Raw genomic sequence first — 21,111 nt, forward strand, 5'->3', positions numbered from 1 at the left:
GGTGAACAGGGTCCACGGCTCCATCCAGGCCTGGCCATTAGACACTGCCTTAAATGCTCTCCTCCTAGTTCTGGCTCCAAGAGGAAACCGCGGTTTCCCACTTCCAAGCAATGTTGTCCCGCACTTGGATGTGTCCAGGTTTTCCAGGCAAATCCGAGTAGGAGGACGCCCCAGGGTAGGGCCTAAACCTGCTGGAGAGATTATATATATCTCAGGATCTCCATGGAGGAACTGTAAAGTGTTGTTTTCCTCCTTAGCCTGTGGCAGTTGAAGGCCACAAGGCTGAAACCTTTGCATTGAAAAAATAAGTGTCACGTCTTTTCTTTGAATTTTGTGTCTTTTTGCTGCTTCCTTACCTTTGAACTCGTCATCATTGGATTTACCTGATTTGCACAGGTGGGCATACTGGGAACGAACTTTTGTGTCTTTGACCTCGGCCTGGATAAGCGATTTGGATTGAACTCTTTCTGCTTCCTCTTCCCCCCTCTTCACGCAAAGATCCACTTTGTATCACATTTAGAGTGAAAAATGGTGTAAAAATAAAAATAAAACCTATAAAAATAAAGTATTTTCTCTGAACAGTTGTAGTTGACGTGCTCTGACTTTGTTGGTCACAGCAGTTTCTTGGAGTCCTGCTGGGAGAATGTGATGATTGTTAATGGTCTGCACTTATATATCACCTTTTAACCTCAGCTTGCTTCATAGTGTTTCACATTCACACAGTTCTCCTTTTGTATGAATCAACGTTCATTAGTGAGATGTGGAGGACTAAACCAGGGTGTGCTCCTCTTGCCGTTTCCATTCTTTTTGCACAGCTAACTCAGTCGAGGGTCGTATTTCCCTCATATCGAGCATACAGACATGCTTTTTCTAACTCTTGGCAAGAAACTTAATGAGCTTATTTCCCCAAATGCTGAACTTTGCCTTCAATGAACCTGCAGAGTGTGATGTGCAGATGTGTTCTGCCAGCACGTTTAGAAATGCACAGCGCCTGGAGCTAAACACACTTGGGTGTGAGATGACTTTCTTTAAATTACGCTGCTACAGGAGCCTGTAAGATTCTATCTGAATTGCAGACCCTCTGCATCCACTTCCTTCTCCCTTTACTTACATGCAGCTGTGGCATTTATATTCATCACTGCTGGGGTTGGGGTGGGCTTATCAATTCAGCATCACAGATCATGGTAATCTGCTCCACAGATATGAAAATGGTCCTCCTGCAGCCAGCAGAATATTGCAGACACTCTTGCCCTGCAGCTCTTCATTCTGATGTAAATGGGAGGCAGCCTTGCAGGTTCAAAGAGGGGGAGGGGAACCAGGGGAAATGCAACTGAGGGAATTCTTTGTGAGGCCTGACGTAAATCTCAAATGTTCTCAGGGCTGAAAACAAAACAGCATGAGTGCTTGCACCGGTCACTGAGGCCTCTTCAATAGACGCACCTTCAGCCACACAAAGGCGTCGAGGCCTTTTACACCAAACTTCCCGAACATTCCCCCCTCCTCGTGCTGGTCCCCAAATCTACACTGTCAAAAGCTGCTGCAGCCGAGGCGAGCCCACTCCCGATGAAGCCCGAGGTTGTGTTATTAAACTTTTTTGATGGGTTGAAGAAGAGAGTCCTTCTGTCGGTCTCAGAGGACTGACGGCCACTGGGAGCTCCCTGGCTGGCTCTTCTGAGTGTATGGAGCCAGTGTACATGGTGGCATGTGGCTGGGATTAGGAAATTTCACTGTGGATTAAAATCTTTCCAACGCCTCCATGGCCACTTGCTGAAAGAAAGGAGTCTGAAGGTCCTGCAGAGATCCAGTGAGCACTTTGGGCCCATGGTCTCACGGAGCAGGTATGTCCCAACAAAACTTTTCTATTTTTCTACAAAACTGAAGATCTAAAGCTTTACTTATTTTACACACACACATATATATATATATATATATTATCCATAGTGTTTTTAGGGCGACTGTAGCTGCTTGGAAGAAAATTACCTCCGTTTTCAGTCATTCACCTCCATGAATGACTGAAAAAAAAACAGTTGTTAAAACGGTTAAATGTTGAACAAATAGCTCTTAAGATACAACCTGTGGTTATTTTCAATCTGGGGTAAACTTCAGTCCAAAAATATGTAACTTTTAAAGTTTTGGGTCCTTTTTGCAATCTATTCAGTACGTCTTATGCAACACTCAAAGTGGACCACGCGGTACACGCTGCACGGTACATACTCTGCTATTTAACGACCATTCAGATCAGTTAATAAGTACAATGTATTTGTGCATACATAGGTTATGTATTATCTTGGAAATACTTCTATTCTAATGATAAGAAAGGAAATTCTCTACCTGTTATACCCTCGATCTCTAAATTTTAGTCCCCCTTTTCTGTCTTGTTCTGACATTTGTTTACTGGTTGAGGCTGTATGGTCAAGGTTGAACGAGCCTGGTGCAGGTTTTACATGTTTTATAAGAAGACCAGAACAATGCATCTGTGAGTGGTCTTTTTTTCTACTGAAGAAAACATTGGGGGGCCAAAATGTAATTTACAGTGCAAGAAATGAGTCTGGGTCACCTTACTTGACAGGAATCTATACATTTTCTTTTTACAATTTAAAAAAAAAATACTATAATATCTCATATTTGAGCACAAAGCCTTAATTAACAAAACTGGCTAAAACTGTATGATCATATTGCTCATATATTTCTGCTCAAAACCTGTTTTTTTTTATTGCTCTATTTGTAAATCTTCATAAAGAAAACTAAAATCCATAAGATGCATTACACTTTTATTTAAAAAAAGGTTCAGTAGTTTGCTGTGCATCATAGTTTTTTTTAAACAGTTAAAGGTGTAAATGTGGATTTGTGGAGGGACTATTCTCAGTTACAAATTCCTGTAATTAGTATTTACAGCAGCAGGGCATGTGTATGTGTGATTAAATCTAAATTAAATGTAGTGTGTGTGTTTGTGGTAATAAACTGAGTGGTTAATTGATGTTTCTAATAGATTTATAATGATAATGGAGCTCCGTGTCACACGGGAATGAGCAACAGGCCAGCGCAGAAAATACTTGTTAATCAAAATCGAATCATTATTTGTTTTAGTCTTTAAATTAGATTTTCTTGGTAGTTAGACATGCATGGAAACACAGATCACTAGTGTAACACACTGACTTTTGCCCTGTTTGTCTATGTGGACATTAAATCTGTCAAATGTTTTTTTTAATATTATCTGTGTAAGGTCTCAGCTAACTTTCTCCTCATTCTAACGATAACGTTAAACGATAGTACACTCAGTTTCTGTCCCAGCGGAACAGTGAACCTGAATCTACTCTCTTGGGCTAATTATTTTACCTTAAAGTAACTGTGTGTACCTTTTAGTACAGTACAATTTCTTCTAGATTTTAGGTGCAATATCAGGAAAGAGTCTTTGTTTGGTCAAATACAAAACATTTAATGCTTAGATTTTAAGATTTTACACTCTGACAAGTTTCATTCTGTATCTGCTTTGTAGTTGTGGGAGCTTTGAGCCATCAGTAAGATGAAAAAAAGCATATTATAAAATAAGGGGCAGCATGTACCTGATTTTGCAAATTTTTAAACTAGTTCATTTAAATACAAGTCTGACCTTTTAAGGTACAAAAGACAATACTAAAAACAACCCCTGACAAACGTAAAACAAAGGTAATAAAAGTAGAATTATCAAACAGTAGAATAAAGGTACTAAAGGTGGAATTATCTGAAAGAAGACTAAAGGTGCTAAAGGTCATAGCGATAATAAAGGTAGAAATATGTCAACTGAGAGGGTTTTTTTTCTGAATGTGTAGGTGTTGCATGTGTGATTTTGCAAGCATTAACTTCCCTAGAGGAGAGTTTGTACTCTCTAATACTTAACTGTATTTGTTCCTCCAGCTCCAGGATGTTCCAGCTGCTCCAGGGTCACAACCAGCCAGCTGGACAACGAAACCACAGAACCCGCCTGGTCACCAAAGACGGGCACTGCAACATTGAGTTCGGGAACATCGAGTACAGTAACCAGTTTGCGTACCTGGTAGACTTCTGGACCACCTTTGTGGAGATTCGCTGGCGGTTTGTTCTCCTTTTGTTTGTGGCTGTGTTCACAGGCAGCTGGTTCATTTTCAGCCTGTTGTGGTACTGGATTGCAAAGAGCAACGGGGATCTCGCTGGACAGAACCGGACTGAAGGACACATCCAGTGTATAGACAACGTTAACGGGCTCACAACGGCATTCCTGTACTCGTTAGAGACCCAGACCACCATTGGGTATGGAGGCAGAGCACTGACTGGCCACTGTGCTGGCACGGTGGCTCTAATTGTCATCCAGTCTCTAGTTGGGGTTTTTATCAACTGCTTCATGTGTGGTATCATCCTAGCTAAAATCTCCTTACCAAAGAAAAGGGCAAAGACTGTGACCTTCAGCCACACAGCTGTCATCTGCTTGAAGAAAGGAAGTCTGTGTCTCCTGATCAGAGTGGCCAACCTTCGAAAGACCTTACTAATCGGAAGCCAGATCTATGGGAAGTTGCTGAGGACAACGACCACACCGGATGGCGAGACCATCATCCTGGACCAGGTGGATATTGACTTCATGGTTGATGCTGGCAAGGATAACTTGTTTTTTGTTTGCCCCTTGACCCTGTACCATGTGATTAACAGATCGAGTCCTTTCTTTGATCTGTCGGCTGACACCCTTCCTCAGCAGGACTTTGAATTGGTGGTCTTTTTGGATGGGACAGCCGAGTCCACCAGCTCCTCCTGTCAGGTCCGAACTTCCTACATCCCACAGGAGATCCAGTGGGGATACAGCTTTCTGCCGATTATCTCCCGCACCAAGACAGGAAAGTACCATGTGGATTTTTCTAACTTTTCCAAGAGCGTCCGGGTCACCACTCCACACTGCGTCCACTGCTTTGAGGCCGACGTAGACCAGAGAAACCACAACAACCACAGCCAAGAAAATCACAATAACCAGCTAAAGAGGGGGATTGATAACCCGGGCTTTCAGGTGATTGACATACATGACTCTGTGGATGTCACTACAATGTGAGCTGGTAGAAAAGGAGCCTACGCTTTCATTGAAACTGTGAATCAGAATGTGGGAAGTAAAGTGGTAAAAGCTGGCGCCTATCACTTCCTTTGAACCAGTTTCACTCTAAGTCAGACTGCACCGGCGAATAAATATTTGGTCACGGTGAACCATTCAGCATCTGAATTGTTGTCAGCTCTTTTTCCTTAAACAGAACGAACATCCACAGCTGTTAAACTGTTTGAAAAAAAATCAGACAGAGTGGGAGTTGCTCATTGCAATCAAACCTCTGTTGGGACTTTGAATAGGTAACGTCAGAAAGATGGATTGTAGCTCTGACGCACAGAAAATGAAAGGGGGTAAAAGAGCAGATGCACAGTGGGTACTTCTTGAGAAGATTAGGACCTGAGCCTGTTATAATGAAAAGTGTGTGCCTTAAAGGCTGCAGGAGGAAATAAAAGGTAGTGCCTTTTGAGTTTGCATATTATTTCTATTACAACACTAACTTTGTGGTGTCTTTTGTCATTTTGACAGATCCTGTATGCCTGAATAATTAGGAAACTGGGATTTTAACTGTGACCAGTCTACATTTTGTAGATCATCCTGTGTAACGCTGTACGCTAACTTCTCAGGGAAAGTAACATCCTTAGTTGGAATAAAAGCTTTTTCACAATTCACTGACTTACATTTGATTTTATTGCACAATTTGTACTTTACACATTGAATATTTCATCAGAGTGTGCTATAAACAGAACTGAAATATACCACAAAGATGTAGATAATATAACTTCAAATTGACTGATTTATGCGAAATGGGTGTATCATGTAGTAGATGCATTGTGCAGTACTGTGCATGCAGAGATAGGACAACCCTTAGTAGTTTGGGAGCTGGTGATCGGACTCCCAGGACCTTTGCCCCTGAGTGCCACCCCAATCCACAGTTGAAGGAGGCCTTATACCCTCCTATGAGTGACGGGTCCACAGGAGAAGCAAGCTAACGTAGTTCTGGTACCCGACTGGGGCGTCTCCCATGTGAGGTCTTTCATATAGCCAGGAGGAGGCCCGCTGGGCAGACCCAGGACATGCTGGAAAGGTCTTGGCTGGCTCTGGAACACCTCAGTGTCCCCCGAGAAGAGTGTCGACTGCCTCCCCCTTCACAACCCAGACCCATGTAAGTGCCAGAAACTGGATGGATATAGGATGTCTATCATTTGCTGACAAAAAATTAAAGCTTTTTTGTATTGCAACAGCTTTTGATAGTCATTCTGCATTAGTATTAGTATTAGTATAGTATTAGCTTGAGTATAAAGGATTATTTCCCAGATTTCATGAAACATAAATGAAATGTAAAACATAAGAGGCAATGAGGACTCATCCTGATGACTCTGTATAAGATGTTCGTCACATAGTCATGTTCTCCTAAATTGATGTCTGTTTTCAACAATACATAAAGATGCCAAAAAAGCTGAGACAGCTGGCCGAACCACCAAAGAAGATCAGACCACGGCTAGGATCAGTGCCATCTTACATTACAAAGAATTCATTCAGCAATAAAGACGGTTTTTTGTTGTTTTTTTCTCTCCCAACTGTCCCAGTTCTGCCAGCAGTCTCTCATATTCTCAGGGATGTTTGAAAAGGTTCATACAACAAACTTTTGATGTTCACACTTTTCCCCAATGCCCCACAGTGTACTGATGGCAGAAGACAGAACCGACAAAACAACATCTGATAACATTCATCCACCGTTTCGGGGTGGATTGATGGACCTTGTTATGGCAGCACCGCGTCTCTGCAGGTGTTCCAACAGCAAGGCAGGCTGTTCATTTAAGACCGGCATTCGACATTTTTGTCAGTGAGGAAGTGACAGACTTCTGAAATGGCTTTCATCCCATTTGGATTTACAGAGTTTACTGGGCTTCATCTGCATAACAATGAGCAGAACTGCTGAAAGAGATCGGCACAGTGAGTCTGAAGCAGCTGAATAGAAAAAATTAAGTAGACAGAGATGAGAGAGCTGAGTGGAAGGTGCAGAAGCTTTTGTTAATCTGGTAGAGGCCTGATTCGTTTATAACGACGCACTTTATCCCCCAGTGCCATGGAGATGGAATAATTACACAAAAGCACTGCTTTCCTTGGTTACTGTTGCTATGTTTGTCTAGTTTTTATTTAGAGGATGTTGTTTTAAAGTTCTGGTCACAGAACTTTGAAGTTCTAGAACTTCTGAGACCTACATAAGGCTTTAAGACCAGACCTGGGTATTGTACAGCTACATCCTGCCCTTTGGTTGTCCCTGACACTGAATCTGACTTTAATGCACTTGTTCAAGGCCAAATAGGCTACATTTCTCTAACCGAACAAGAAAAAAAGAAGTGAAGACCTGCAGAAGCAATTAAACTACAGACAAAATAGTAACAGCACTTGTATAAAGTTAAAAGTCTATTAAAATTTGCAAAACGTGGACAATTTTTTTGCAATTGTTGATTAAATAGTGATAAAATTTTGGCATTTTTAACAATAGCTGTTTCACATTTTCATCATTGCCTAATTGTAACATTTATTCTTACCAGTCTCATCTCATTGGCGCCGTCCTCCACAACAGTCTCAGTTCCTACAAGCTTAGGAAGTCATGCAAAGACATTCAAATATAACCTGTAAAATCACAAAGTTATGTAACACAAAATGCTAATGTTATCAATGGGCTGTTAGCTTGTTAGCATCAGCTTAACATACATTTGGCTAACTGTTGCTGGAGTTCTTATGCAGAGGCGGGGCTTAACTGACATCAGACTAGTAAGAAAAAAATGCATTGAGAAAGCAGTGAAGTTATAAAAACTTTATATAGGGATTTTCTCAAGAAAATGACATGAAAATTTAATACCAGAATGTAGCCTTTGAAAAAGTGGGAGGTCAATGTTGAGCTCTATGGAAATCTATGGCAAAACCTTTTAAAATAACTTTTTCTTTTCTATTCATTTGATAAATTATGGTTTTATTTAGTGTGTGGGTCGTTATTTTAGTAGTTAACACATGCACCTAATATTTTGAGAGTACGGTAGTGATGTTATTTATATGAATTATCACAAATTTACATTCAAGACTGGCTACAATGTGCAGATGTGACCCATTTTTCTACAACCATAAGTAATGCTCGCTTTATTCATCTTTTGTCCTGATTTATTTCTTTTAAAATTTGCATTTTTTTTCTAATTATGCTATAATTTGCTGTGATGCAAAACAATAGATCCAATATTCCACCATCAATCTGGATTCTGTTAGCACAAAAGAATTCAATGTTCTGACTGTAGTCAATGAAGCACAACAAAAGAAATTCAAGAAACTGTAATTAAACAGTAATAAAGTGAAGGACAGATTCACTCCGAATGTTAAATGTATTTTATTGTCAACTCCTCTGGATTCATGTGGGAAGCAAATGGAATTCATTTCACATGTAAACATGTTGTTTAAGGTCACTTGGATGTTGGAGTGTTGGCAGGAAACACACTGTAGCAACAAGAGATGTCATCCCACTGAAATTCTTCAATAGTATGTCAGCACGATCGTATTAGTAGATTTCTTATGTAAAGCTCAGCATGCACAAGAACTTTCCCAGCAGCCTTTATTTCACTGGATGAAATGAAAAAAACTGGGTCGGAGAAAAAATATGGATGGTTGAGCCTTTACTAAAGAACATTTAGTTATTTAATTATGTTTAAATCAACAGAAGCCTCATAATTAAACTGTTTAAGTCAAGATGACCCACATTTGGACAGTCACGATACTGATTTGATAAAAAGGCTCAGTATTCTTGTTAAACTCAGAAATCTGATTTCCAACCATGTTTGTAAGCTTTTTAAAAAAAGAATTAATGAAAGAGTTGACTTCTGTATTAATTTCTGTTGTAGACATAGATGTATTTCCACCGATTGAGAGACTCTCATATGGTCAGTAAATACAGCTCATAAACAGTAAAGAGACCAGGAAGCCCCATCATCTGATGCTTTTGAACTGTGGGAGGAAACAGAATGAGCAACTTGCACTCCGACACCTTAGTCAGTCTACTCGCTATGTGATCAGTGCCAACCACTGAGCAAGTGTGCTTCCTTTTAATTAACTATTTAAGAACTAATTAATTAGTGAAGCTGATGGAGCTGCCTTTCATTTAGGACCTATTTCTGCGTTTTAATTACAGCTGTGATTTAATTTCGCCACCTTCAGTTTCCAACAAAACTGAGAGCAGAGCTACATGTTCATAATTTGAAACTATCTGTTGGCTCTCCTGAAAAACATTGTCAGTGAAGTTTTCATTTCATCACCTATGACTATGGAGGGCCAGGAGAGTCACGCCTAATCCTCCACACAAGCCCTTTTGTTTGTAAAATAAAAGAATATACTATGAAATTAATCAATTTCCTGGGAAGCTTTTTTTTTTTTTTTTTTTTAGAAATTACTATACAATAAATTTGGATTAGTACTGAAATATGCCACAAGGACGGACAAATTGGACATCCTTGTGACATCTGGATTATTGTCATTGTCAGCATGGCTTACAGCACCTTTAATCTCTTTTAAAACAAATAAAAGCAGCTGCAAAAGGGGACCCCAGCAGCTTTAGTAACACATCACAGACAAACAGTCTTTACCTACTCAACCTGTTATCTAAACCCCACATCAGGTTTTTTCACAATCTTGCCAATCAAAGGCAGTGGCATTTCATCAGGGCAAGCACAACAGGCCCTGCTTGCCCTTCCATAAAGCTGCTATTTGCATTGTCGTTTGTATTACTGTCATCTTGTAGCTATTGTCCCTGGAAGCCCAGACAGTGGGGATGGAGTGTGTGTGTGTTTTGTGTGCATATAGACCAAAACCTTTTATTCTGCAAATTCTTTATTTGGACGCAGCCTCAAGTGGCCATAAAAGGAACTGCAGTGTTTAATACTTTGCGGTGAATTCATTTTTCAGCCCGTGGTTGGCACACTGCTGGAATGAATGGCAGCGTAGGTTATCTACATTTATCAATTACTTGTTCATCATAACACTGCTAAAAGGCAGACACTTTCCAAGGTAACCATGGTTACCATGCTCACCATGTTATTCCACTGTTTCAGTATGCAAACACAAAGCTAAAGCCATGGGAAACATCCACTTTTTGTCTGCATTTAAACTTGATGGTGGTGCTACATGAAAGTTAGGAGATCAAAAGGGGAATTGAATCTCTAAACCAGGAGAAAACTTCATAGTGAACCTCGTGAAGCAGTCAGGGACCGCTAAAATTCAGGATTTCACTTCAGGGGACTTGAATTTATGTATAACTATTAGCGCCCCCCCTGCAAGTCATCAACCTAATTATTTCAGTCTGGACCAAAAATGCTGGATCAGCCAGCAAACATACCGATCCCCAGAGTGAGAGTGGCTAATGTGCTAAAAATACTGATTAAACAAAGTTTAAATATGACCTAAGTGACACTCTCTCCAAAAAAAGATGCAGGAGTCATGAGTGGAGCAGCTGCTTCTGCTTTAGAAGCTGTCCTCGAGGGCTGGTGTGCTAAATCCAGATGTCACAACTGCAGTGAAGAGATTGTGATATCTCAGTGTCAGGTGGAGGAAAATGATGCACAGAGCTTTTATGCTATCATTCCTAAAATTATGCCTTCACCAAACAAATTCAACAGGGATGTTGCTCACTGTGTTTCAGCAAATCAGATGTGCAGACAGCCTCTCTCAGTCGACCAGCTGTACTGCCAGCAAAAATATTCATCACATACATGTTTCAGCAGCTCCTCAACTGAACAGAGAGGCTGTGTATGGCCTAATGTATTTGATGTAAATAATTTATGACTTTCCTCAGCTTTGCCATAAAGACTGATTTAAAAGCGAACTATAATGCATCATTGTTTGGTTTGAGGCATTAGTTTATTCGTTTTTTTGCCCGGCAGTTAACAGAAAGATTTATGAATGCCCGTATTTCCTCTCCCAGGTGGACCAGTGATATAAACCAGTGACCTTTCAGTCACACACCTGCTGGCACTAAGATAGGTGCCTTTATTCTTTTGAACTAATGGGGAGCAGAGTCTCTCATTTTATAGATTGCCTTCCCTGCAAAGGAATTACGCTTAGATCTTCATGGTCATCAGGGCGAGATTGAAACTGCTCAGTGAGGTGAATTTAGTTTTAAAATAAAACTTAAAAATTTAGTAGCTGTTTGATTTGGAGACACTTAACAACAGCTTCTGCAAATGCAGACGGTTAAAGCTTTTCTGAGTCAATTATCCAGGTCCTATAATACATCCATGTGCTCCCTCTGGAGGACTTCACCCAGGAACACAATGGGTTCATATGTGGTTTTGGCTTATCACACTGGAACCGTTTCTAAAGCAAAATGTTTAGTCTAACAGGTCCCTGTATGTTGTTTTTGCATCCAACTTCCTTCCCGCCTCAGCTGCTCTGCTCAGTATGACGTTATTTCCGTAAAAAAACAACAGACTGAGTCGCTAAAACGAGGGCTGAAGGTACAGCTGCTTCTGAAACATGGTGTGGTGCATTTGGTGGAACTTTAAACTTTACGGGCAGTTTGAATGTTTTTGCAGACCTTGCAAATTTTTGTAACCTGGTGTCGAAAAAGCACCGAGTGGGAGGTCGCTGCAACTGATGGAAAGATCAGACTTTGAAAAGTTTTCTGGGTTATGAAACCTGTTGTTTAGAAAAATATATTTTAATGAGTCGCACAGGTATTAATAGTTCTGCTGTGTGACCAACACCGCAGCTTTGGTTAGCAGGATCAGCTCTGAGCCTAGTTTAATCCCAGGATACAAGCATTTCTTCTGAGACCATCCTCCTCCATTGTACTACAAGTTAAGGTGTAGATGTATTATCATCAACCAAAGTGGGTGCCTCAAATCTGCCTTCTTTTTAATGGCCACAAAGGGGGGACTCCTCTGGTTGCACAAAGACTGGTCCTGTATATATCTTTTGGGAAAACAGCCCTCAGCTCTAATCTCGCTCATTTTAGGTCAAAATAATTAAAACATTAAGCACATTTTATAAAATTTCAGACATGCCTTGGTTTGAAAACTCCAATATGGCGACAGCAAAATTGCTTGGATTAACCGATGGGTAATACCACCATAGCTATGTTCATTTTTTTATACTGTTCATTATGGTGATGTTAAGTGGCTATGTCAATACATACATCTAAGATGAACACGTGTGGAATCCACTATCCTGGTATCTTACAAACCAGGTGCTTTTTAACCTGAACTATTACCTTGTACTGTTCTAAAACAGGATGTTTTGGTACCAAACCCTTAAGAGAGAGAAAGTGAAACCTGATGTTTATATGGCATTTCAAACTAACTGTTTAGCGGGAGAATTGTTCTTTTCACTTAAAAACAGTTTGGCTTTTATTACCTCAGGACCCTTCAACTGTGGCCACGTGTGGGGTTCTGACCTACATGTTGGGAACCACTGTCACTCTACTACTTCCCAGTTGGGTTTTTGTTTCATTTATTTTTAGTCATTTTTTGAATGTTTTTCCCGTTTCCTCTGTGCAGCTCTGAGGTATACTTGACTTCTCCTGTGTGCTTGTAACCTACTTAACTTTCTGTGAACAACTCAAAGTAAGTACTCACTTCCAACTGTAAGAAAGAGTCTGGATTTCAAGTTTCCGCATCCATGCAAGAAATTTCTGTTTAACATAACGTTGAAACGTCACAGCTCCATCCATCACGCAGGGGACTGAAACGTTTCCATCTTTGACAAGCTGCTGCGACTTGAAAGCTTCCAGAGAGGCTGGAAAATATAAAATTGTGTCTTTAGATCGTTCGGCTCAATTATTTTGGGTTGGAAAGTAGCTGTCACAGCAAATTAAAGCCATGTGGTGTGCTCCACAAAACCTGCTCTGGAGATTTTACGAAGCAAGCTCGGACTCAAATGACAAAACGTATTTACAGAAATGCCACAGCTTTTCTCCCAGACTCGGGACTTTTAATGGCATGTTGCCCTTTACCATGAATATAATGATTCAGTATCTGAATCATCATCTGTTTCCCTGCTGTGGGAGTTGACATGCTTTGTGTATTCCCACAGTTTAAATATGAAGCTTCTGCTGTCATTTTATTTTGAAAAGTAAAAGACCCTCAGAAATCACTCAAAGGATGAAGTTATTTTTAAAGCACACTCTTATTGTTTCTCCTCAGTAAGGTGACATTCACAGCTTTCAGCTCTTTGAGTGCTTCTGACAGCCACGTGGATCCAGTCACACATACTGTACTGTACCATAAGCTGATGCAGGCATGTAAATGACTCAACTTGGATATTATTAGCTCATCTTCACTCACTGTGGCGCTGATCAGCTTTGACGTCACTCATAATCATCTGGTGCAAGCGCCTGCAGCCACAGCTCCTCCACCGCGGATGCTGCGATGCAAATCATCTGAAATGTTTTGAGGCCGTTTGGCTCATTTATCTGTTTTATTACTCTCTTTTTTTGTTGTTTTTTTTGGGAAAGGCTGCTGGGATGAGTCCGAGTTAGAAAAGAGACACACAATAACCAAACAAACAAAAAGCACGGGCTCAGAAACAACAAAACAAGCACTTTACATCGTTTTTGAGGATTCTCCAAACACATTAAGCAGCCAGTCTTACACAAATCATCAGCATGAATAAAATCCCAGTGAATTTGGAGGGTTGAGGGGATTCAGACAGAGAGGGGAAAAAAAAGAAGAAAAAAAAAAGGGGGGGGGGGGGGGGCTCTAAGCCTCTGAAGCCCCAGAATCTTACTGCAACTATGGGATGTGCTTGGAGGTGATTTGGTATCGTTGCTCTGGTTATGGATGGGGGGAGGGATCTGGTAAAGCAGTGGTTCTCAAACTTTTTATGGCATGCCCATCTTAAAAATGCCCACGGCCCCATGTCACAAGCTACAGCGGACAACTTCAAATGTTGAGTTTTTCACCCTTTAAAAGTGAAAAATATTAATTGTTGGTGTTTTGTATTATGTAATTTGTCGGTAGAATCACACTGGGGGAAAAAAAATTAAAGGTGAAAGTCTACAGAAATGTAAAAAAACAAAAAACAAAACAAAAAATGTGAAAGTTTGTATTCTGAAACAACAGAAAACATGAAAAACTGCAATTAGAAACATAAAAATAAGAAACGCCCCCAAACCAAAATTATGTGTGTCCAGAAACTCAAGTAGAAATCTGAATATCAGAATAAACTCTATACTACTATACTTCTATTTTCTCTACAAAAATCATCCTGATTTAGTTTCATTCCATGCGTCCCCTCTGGACATCCACGCCCCACAGCTTGAGAACCACTGCCGTAGAAAGGGACCCTTGTGTCCATCTGTGCTAAAGCTCAACAAGCAGCACCACTTTGCCCCGCCCCCCAAAAAAGACCCTGAGTGGACACACAACTGCATGTTTGTTGAAGCCAGCGCCCAGTTACATCAGCAGTTTATGCTCAGATGTTTTTCAGATGTTAATTTTCTGTAAATGTTGCAGCTAAAGGAAGGTTTCAACAATTCAGGCTTTTTCCATATTCTTAGTTCTGCAGGAGAAACCGCAGAGAGGGATTAAACCATCTCCTTTACACTGATCATAGAGACATTTGATTAATATCTCAACTTGAAACGAAAGCATATCAGCATATTAAAAAGTAATTAAAAAAGTTTCTAATTATTAAGGAATTTGTGATTTATTATTTTTATTTGTGCACATTAACAGGATACTTTGTCATTTAAGTTGGTGTGGCCCAAGGCATGAAGTCACATGTGGAAAAAAAAAAAAAAATAGAAGTAATGGAAAGACGAGGTGCGATTCATCCAATCAACAATCAAAACAGAATCCTGGTTTTAGGTGGGTCCATCTTTTAAATATTTATGTTTTTCTGTTTTCAGATCGTTCTGGATGTTTGAACACCTGAACACAGACTTTAAAATAAAAATCTGAGTTATTCCCACGATTTTTATCTTTCAACAACAACAACAACAACAACATAAGACCCGTGAACACGTGAGGTTAAAACAGAGTGACTGCTCGTGTTTTTCTCCGACTTCTCGTCTGTTGTATTTACTTTATTGTTTTCCCAACAATAAATAAAAACACAAACAGCATAAAAAACAAACAGAAACACAGACACATGGAAACAACAAACAGACACACATTAGTTCATAAAAGGCAAACATTAAAATGAAAAGGCAGGTTCATTTAGATCAGATGTAATGCGCCATCTGCAAGTTGCCTTTTAATAGCAGGAATACAAAAGCAAACCTTTTAAACCATTAAAAAAAAAAATACTAAGATCTCAGGATACAAAAGGTGTTTGCACTCTTAAATCAATGACTGGTATTTTTTACCCAGACATTTTGAGTCTAATGGTGTGTTCAGAGTAAGTGCAAAGCGAGGTTTTGCCTCATGAATGAAGTCACTTTAGCACTTTTTATTATTTTTTTTATGTGGACAATGTGGCCACTAGCAGCAAGCAAGACAACTACTTTTATCCAGACTGCAGCAGATACAGATCCCTCCCTTTTTTCTGTATATATAAAAGAGAATCTCCAGATGCTCACAAACGATTAGATTTTCCTCCTTTTCTGATCACTTGTGGCATCAGGAGAGCACATGGGAGGGGTCGAACAAATAGGGTTAAAATTTGCTTTAATGGACAGTGTTTAAGATTACAGTCCTCATCTTTGAGGGTTAAAGTACCGCAGAACTGACGCTGGCTCACTTGTTTACACTTTCGCCATCATAAAGATCTGCTAAGTTTTAAGGGGCCTTCAAACAGGAAGGGCTGCTTGCAAGGGTGCGGTCCAGGCTCCGGTTGCATGTACCACCTCCTCATGTCAACCAACAGTATCCTTTACTCTTATTAGTACTTGCTTCAATTTGCCTTGACTGCAAAGCCTAGAAAAGCTTTGATCTGGTATCTCTAAGTTTAAGTGGCTTTTTATGATTTCTGGTCGCAGTGACGTTGCTGCTAGTCGCTTCCTGGGTGGACGCCCCTCGAGAACCAGCGGGCAAATCCTGTTGTACAGCAAGGGTGGCGACGCTTACACATCTAGTTGATTAATCGCTAGCATGCCCGTTACAAACATACAAGAACGTATTTTCGCCTCTCTGAGCGCTACAGGGTGCAAACTTTGCTTTGCGTTTACCCCAAACACACCACAACATTCCTGCTTCTCTGTAGTGAGATAAAACCGTTTTCAGATCTTAGGAGTCGACTTTTTTGAACTGAATGCTAGCGGACAGAAATGATGTGCAAAAAAACAAAAAATAATGTAAAAGATGTAAAAAACAAAAACAAAACACACAACCTTTAACCCTCAAGCAACCAAGCTCTTAACTACATGGGAACACATTTTGTACGGCTCTGTCCAAGTTTGTGGGGTTTTCTTGACCTGTGATGAAATTTTCTAATAATTAATAATAATTATGGTTTTAAATCACTTTTATCCACTTACAAAAATGCAAGTCACTAGTAGTAGCCACAACAAAAAGAGAGGAAGAAAAAAAAAAGTGGAGATTAAAAGTGAAAAATTCTAACAAATAACATTGCAAAACAGAACTCTACATCATCTTTGCAGCACCAGTTCCAATAAAGAACAATGAAAAGTTGCAGAAGTAGATGGACGAACTTGTTTTCCCACACATGTATAAATACACAGCACTCGGTCACTTGAAGGTTAAAGAACTCAGAGCCTTGGAAACCATTCACACTTCTAGTGCAAAGTGTATATAACGACTCTTCCCATACTGTGACACGCTGCATGTAACTGGGCGCCGGGCTGTAAAAAGGCATTTTCATGTACTTCGTCAGGCTTTAGTAAGCACGTACTTATGAGTTATTCATCAGCGAAATGTATGTTGAAGAGCAGAGTCATTACAACTACAATGCAAAGCTTTTCCCTCCTTTAAAAATGATGCAAAATGGCGTGATGAGAAAATGAAGAAGGAAACTTCCTCTCATTTTACTGAGGGCTCGCATTCTCATAGAGATCAAGTCTGCCTCACTCTGCAGCTCAGTTTGACGGAGAGAGAGGAAAAAAAACAAAAAACAACAACAACAAAAATGAAAACAGCGGGCTGCTTTGAAAAGGAGAAGCAGCTCCTCATTTAGCACGGTAAACAAGAAGCTTTGAAGTCAGCCATTTAAAATAGGATTTACATGAATAAATAAATCGCTCACTGATGTGAGGCAGAAGGCTTTGGGTAATCGTCTGTGATTCTAACACACATGACACTGCAAATAACACTGCGAGGTTCAAGTCTGGGAATTATTAATAAATACCACCTGCTCCGGTCTGCGCTGCGCCTTTGTTCAAACTTTGCTCGGCGGTCGCGAAGAATGAAAGTCGCTTTATTCGATGAGGCGACGGATGACGAGAGTTTATATTAAATGCCATTTTATTGATGTCATCGTTCACGTCGGTGACGGAGCGTCTCCGTCTGTCCTCGGCTGTACAAATTAACGACGACATACTCGTCCGTCTCGCCCGGCTTGTAGATGTGCGTCGCAACTCTGTGCTTCACCTCGATCTCTTTGAAATATATTAAAATAACAGTTAAAACTCTCACTAGGGACGGGGTTGGATAGCATTTCAAGTGTCAGATCTCCAGTAACGAAAAGCTGCTGTTTTTAGTGGCAGCTTGATTAAATAAACATGAGCCGAGCAGCATAAAGTATGAAATATTAATTAAATGTATGTGACACATTTAATTAAAAGCTGCAGGCTACTGTACTTCACCAGCGACTCTAAAACGCTCGGGGTGATTTAACGAGGCAAAAAACAGCACCGACTCCACGCTGGAGCGTTGCAGAGGTGAGAGAACGGCCTGTCGTATAAATATGTTTGTTTATAAGCGAAATTCACGAGTGGCCCGGATCACTGGGGATAAAAACACTCATCTGAGCTGAACTTGAACAAGTCCGGCAGGTAAATACGAGACTATAACAACATGATGCTAACACAGCTTTCATGAAACTGTACTGGACTGTATGCCTGTGTAGTTTTACTGGTGTTGTTTGCAAGCTTCAGCCCGAATCAGAGTTTAAAATATCGAATATCACACTTTAACTGGTGCCCGTGTTCTTCCTGCAGGTCTCTATCCACGATCGCCCTCTGCTCTGCTGCTGGCTCTATTTTTCAGACATTTCTTTTACAGAAAGTTGAAAAGACGACATAATTTGCAGGCCAAGCAGGAAGTTCATGTCGCCGTATGTGCCTCAACAACCAAAAACGCCAGAAAAATAAGATTTGTAACAGAGAAAAGCTCATGTTTTATTGAGCAACATAATCTTAGGCTATAAAAGATTTAACACCACGCTATCACCGCTAAAGCTCGCTGGGTGTTTGGTGCCCTTCCACAGAATCCACGAGTGGACTATTCACTGGCATCTTTTATGTTGTGGAACAAAACGAGGAGAAAGTGTAAAGCTCACGTAAAACACGCGCCTTAATTTGAGCTACAAAGAACCGGAAGTGCAAAGTCATTTCCAGGTTTAAGACTCGTTGCTACGGCTGTGAAGGGGAGAAGCACCTATCATCCACCTTTCAACACAGCTTGTTGATGGCACAGTATTAATTTTTATAATTGTTTTAGGCTCGCCGATTTCAATCTAGCAATTTCTTGCAAACTTTTGCAGTTGCTCAAGTGACTTGGGTAGATCTCCAAGTCGTCAAGGCCTGTGAAAATTGTTATCCCAGCAGGTGGGAGAAAAACAAATATACCACCTAACACGCTTAAAAAAAACCCAGAAAACAAATTATTGTTAGTTTTTTCTTTAAAACAGAGTTAGGCTACTTATGTCTCACAGGGTTAGAAAGTTTGGCACAAAAAAATCAAAGTACGAGAAGTTTTGGATAAGAACCTGAAAATGTTTGAGTGTGAAGCTAAAACTTTGAACAAACGCCGAAGTTTTCATTTCAGCCCCCATCAAATCAAGTTTTCCTCCAGCTGAATCTGCAGCCGGCTCCTCTTTCTGCTTTTGTTGTTCTTTAATAAAAAAAGGCTTAATGAGAGATTTGTTTACCAGCTATCACAGCCCATCCCTAGCCCCCCCCTGCCTCGCTCCCTCTGCTCGCCTTCCCTCGATGTGTTACGTTTGAGTGTCATGGATGGAGAACAGAAACGGACGTCTGCAGCGCTGCCCGTCTCTCGATCAGTCTTTGCTTACATGATTGTGACAGCCACCGTTTGCTTCCAACGTCTCGGAAGACCTCTCGGCTTTTCATCCTCCCCTTGCTCCTCCTCCTCCGGCTTATCGGTACGGCGGTTCGGGCTGTTGAGGGTTCGGCCTGTAAAGCTGCTGCACTCGCACGGGCCGCCCGTTAGCCGGCCAGCCTCCCGATAGCTGTCCGATAACCCTGAGGCCCACCGCGTGGCCGTGACCTGGAAGTGGGGCGCTGGGGCTGAGGATGTGGGTCTGTCCCAGCTGGGGCTCAGTGGTGGGGGCGCTACTTTGAAGGCATGGCGCCGAGGCGGGCGGGGAAACAGGGTAATGAGGGAGTAGAATGGCAGGCGTGAGGCCATAGCGCACTTGGAACACTCTAAGAGGTCCCTGCGCTAAAAAGCCGTTCGGCCGCTGAGGCTCCTGCAGCTTTTCCGAGTCCTTTACCTCCGGGGCTTTGCACTCCTCCGCTCTCTTGGTTTTCCCCTGCTGCTTCCTGGCCTGAGCGAGCTCTTGCATCTTCTCTGCCTGAGCCCTGCGGATGTGATACGTCTTCCTGGAGCTTTGAAAGGAGTCCAAGAACTCGTCCAGGCTTACGTTTCCCCCCATGAACTTCTCCAGGAGCTCCTGTGAAGCAGGGTAGACAAATAAAGCGGCATTAGCAGACAGGACGTCACACTAAGCAGAGCGGGACTCGTTCAAACAAGCTCAATCTGATCAGGGATGTTTACCGGTGAACTTTGTCCGACACAATATTTCACTGCAACTAAATTTAATACTACTACACATGTCCTACAACTATTACTTCTGGCAAAGCTTCAAAGACTGTGTGTGTGTTCTCAGCACCATACAAGCATCGTCTGGCTGAACCGAGCACTGACAATAGAAGTTTTATTTATGGAGTAATCACTGAATTAATCACAGTCAGGTTTTGGGTTTTTTTGGGTTTTTTTACACATACCGGAAACCAAAACTCAGATTTATTCCACAATACTTACGTAGCTTCTTTAGAGTTCACCAAATTAAGTTTAAAACTTAACGATTAAAAGCAAGCTTACCCACTTTCTTTGCAAGCCTGGAGTTACTCCCGTTTGGTTTCCACACACCCACACACACACAGAATTAACTGACTCAAATCTTTGCTAAAATTGACACTTCCTCCTTTCAAGTTGTTGAGCTCATTCGGCTGTGCAGCTGACAGTGTTTGATGTGCAAACTGAAAGCGTGCGCACACAATCCACTGTCAAACCACGCTCGGTTGTTTGTAGGTGTTTATTGTCTCCTGAGAGCACAAAAAAAAAAAAAAATCACACAAAGCAGACGCCACTGTCTAAGAAAAGCTAGAGAAAATATTCGACTTTCGTGCATGTAATCTAGGACATAATACGTTTTTCAGGTGCTTAAAGACGTTCAGATACCTCTGGTACGCCGTCCTGCTCCATGCAGCTTTGAGCGTTTAAAGTTGATGTAAATACGGATACTGTACATTTGTTAGACTTCTCTGTCACACACGCACACGTCCTTTAACTGCATTTTCATAGAAGCGGTATAAAGGTGGAGGTCATTTCCATGGTCACGTATACAAATAATCAGGTTCTAAATGGGATTTTAATTAAACACGTCCATGGCAAAAGCTACAAATGAGCAGTGAGGAGTGTGGTCAGATGATAGTGAAGATCAGTGTGATCAGTGTGAAACTAGAGTTAAACTCACAGCTTGGTGAGGACTGAACAGTGAACTTCTGTTTTCAGGGACTGATTACTAATTTTTGGCTACATGTCTTTATTCTTTGACTCTACGAGAGTGGCTCGGTATGATCCAAAGATCAAAATAATCCTTGTGTATCTTACAAAGCTCCTCATAAATCCCGTTTTCTTTTAATTGGCTTTAAAACCGTGAACTAATTA

General features: G+C 41.0%; 2 protein-coding genes across 3 annotated transcripts in view; one reads left to right on the forward strand and one right to left on the reverse strand.

Moving 5' to 3' along the window:
- Window positions 1–1,576: 1,576 nt before the first annotated feature.
- kcnj1b (potassium inwardly rectifying channel subfamily J member 1b) lies at window positions 1,577–5,656 on the forward strand. The gene is made up of 2 exons (XM_085289778.1): window positions 1,577–1,838; window positions 3,895–5,656. Exons 1-2 carry the CDS (start codon window positions 1,822–1,824, stop codon window positions 5,048–5,050), a joined length of 1,173 nt encoding a protein of 390 aa, XP_085145904.1. The 5' UTR covers window positions 1,577–1,821; the 3' UTR covers window positions 5,051–5,656.
- A 2,748-nt stretch (window positions 5,657–8,404) lies between these two features.
- vps37d (VPS37D subunit of ESCRT-I) overlaps window positions 8,405–21,111 on the reverse strand; it is a 50,935-nt gene continuing 38,228 nt past the window's right edge. For both annotated transcript variants that reach the window (XM_085289779.1, XM_085289780.1), the window contains one exon: window positions 8,405–19,831. In XM_085289779.1, coding sequence (XP_085145905.1) covers window positions 19,295–19,831 — 537 coding nt within the window. In that variant the 3' untranslated portion in view covers window positions 8,405–19,294. The remainder of the gene's footprint in view (window positions 19,832–21,111) is intronic.

This window comes from Mchenga conophoros, linkage group LG10, assembly GCF_057382185.1.
Source record: "Mchenga conophoros isolate Kocher_MC1m ecotype Shallow Benthic linkage group LG10, M_conophoros_male_GT1.1, whole genome shotgun sequence".
Classification (NCBI taxonomy): domain Eukaryota; kingdom Metazoa; phylum Chordata; class Actinopteri; order Cichliformes; family Cichlidae; genus Mchenga; species Mchenga conophoros.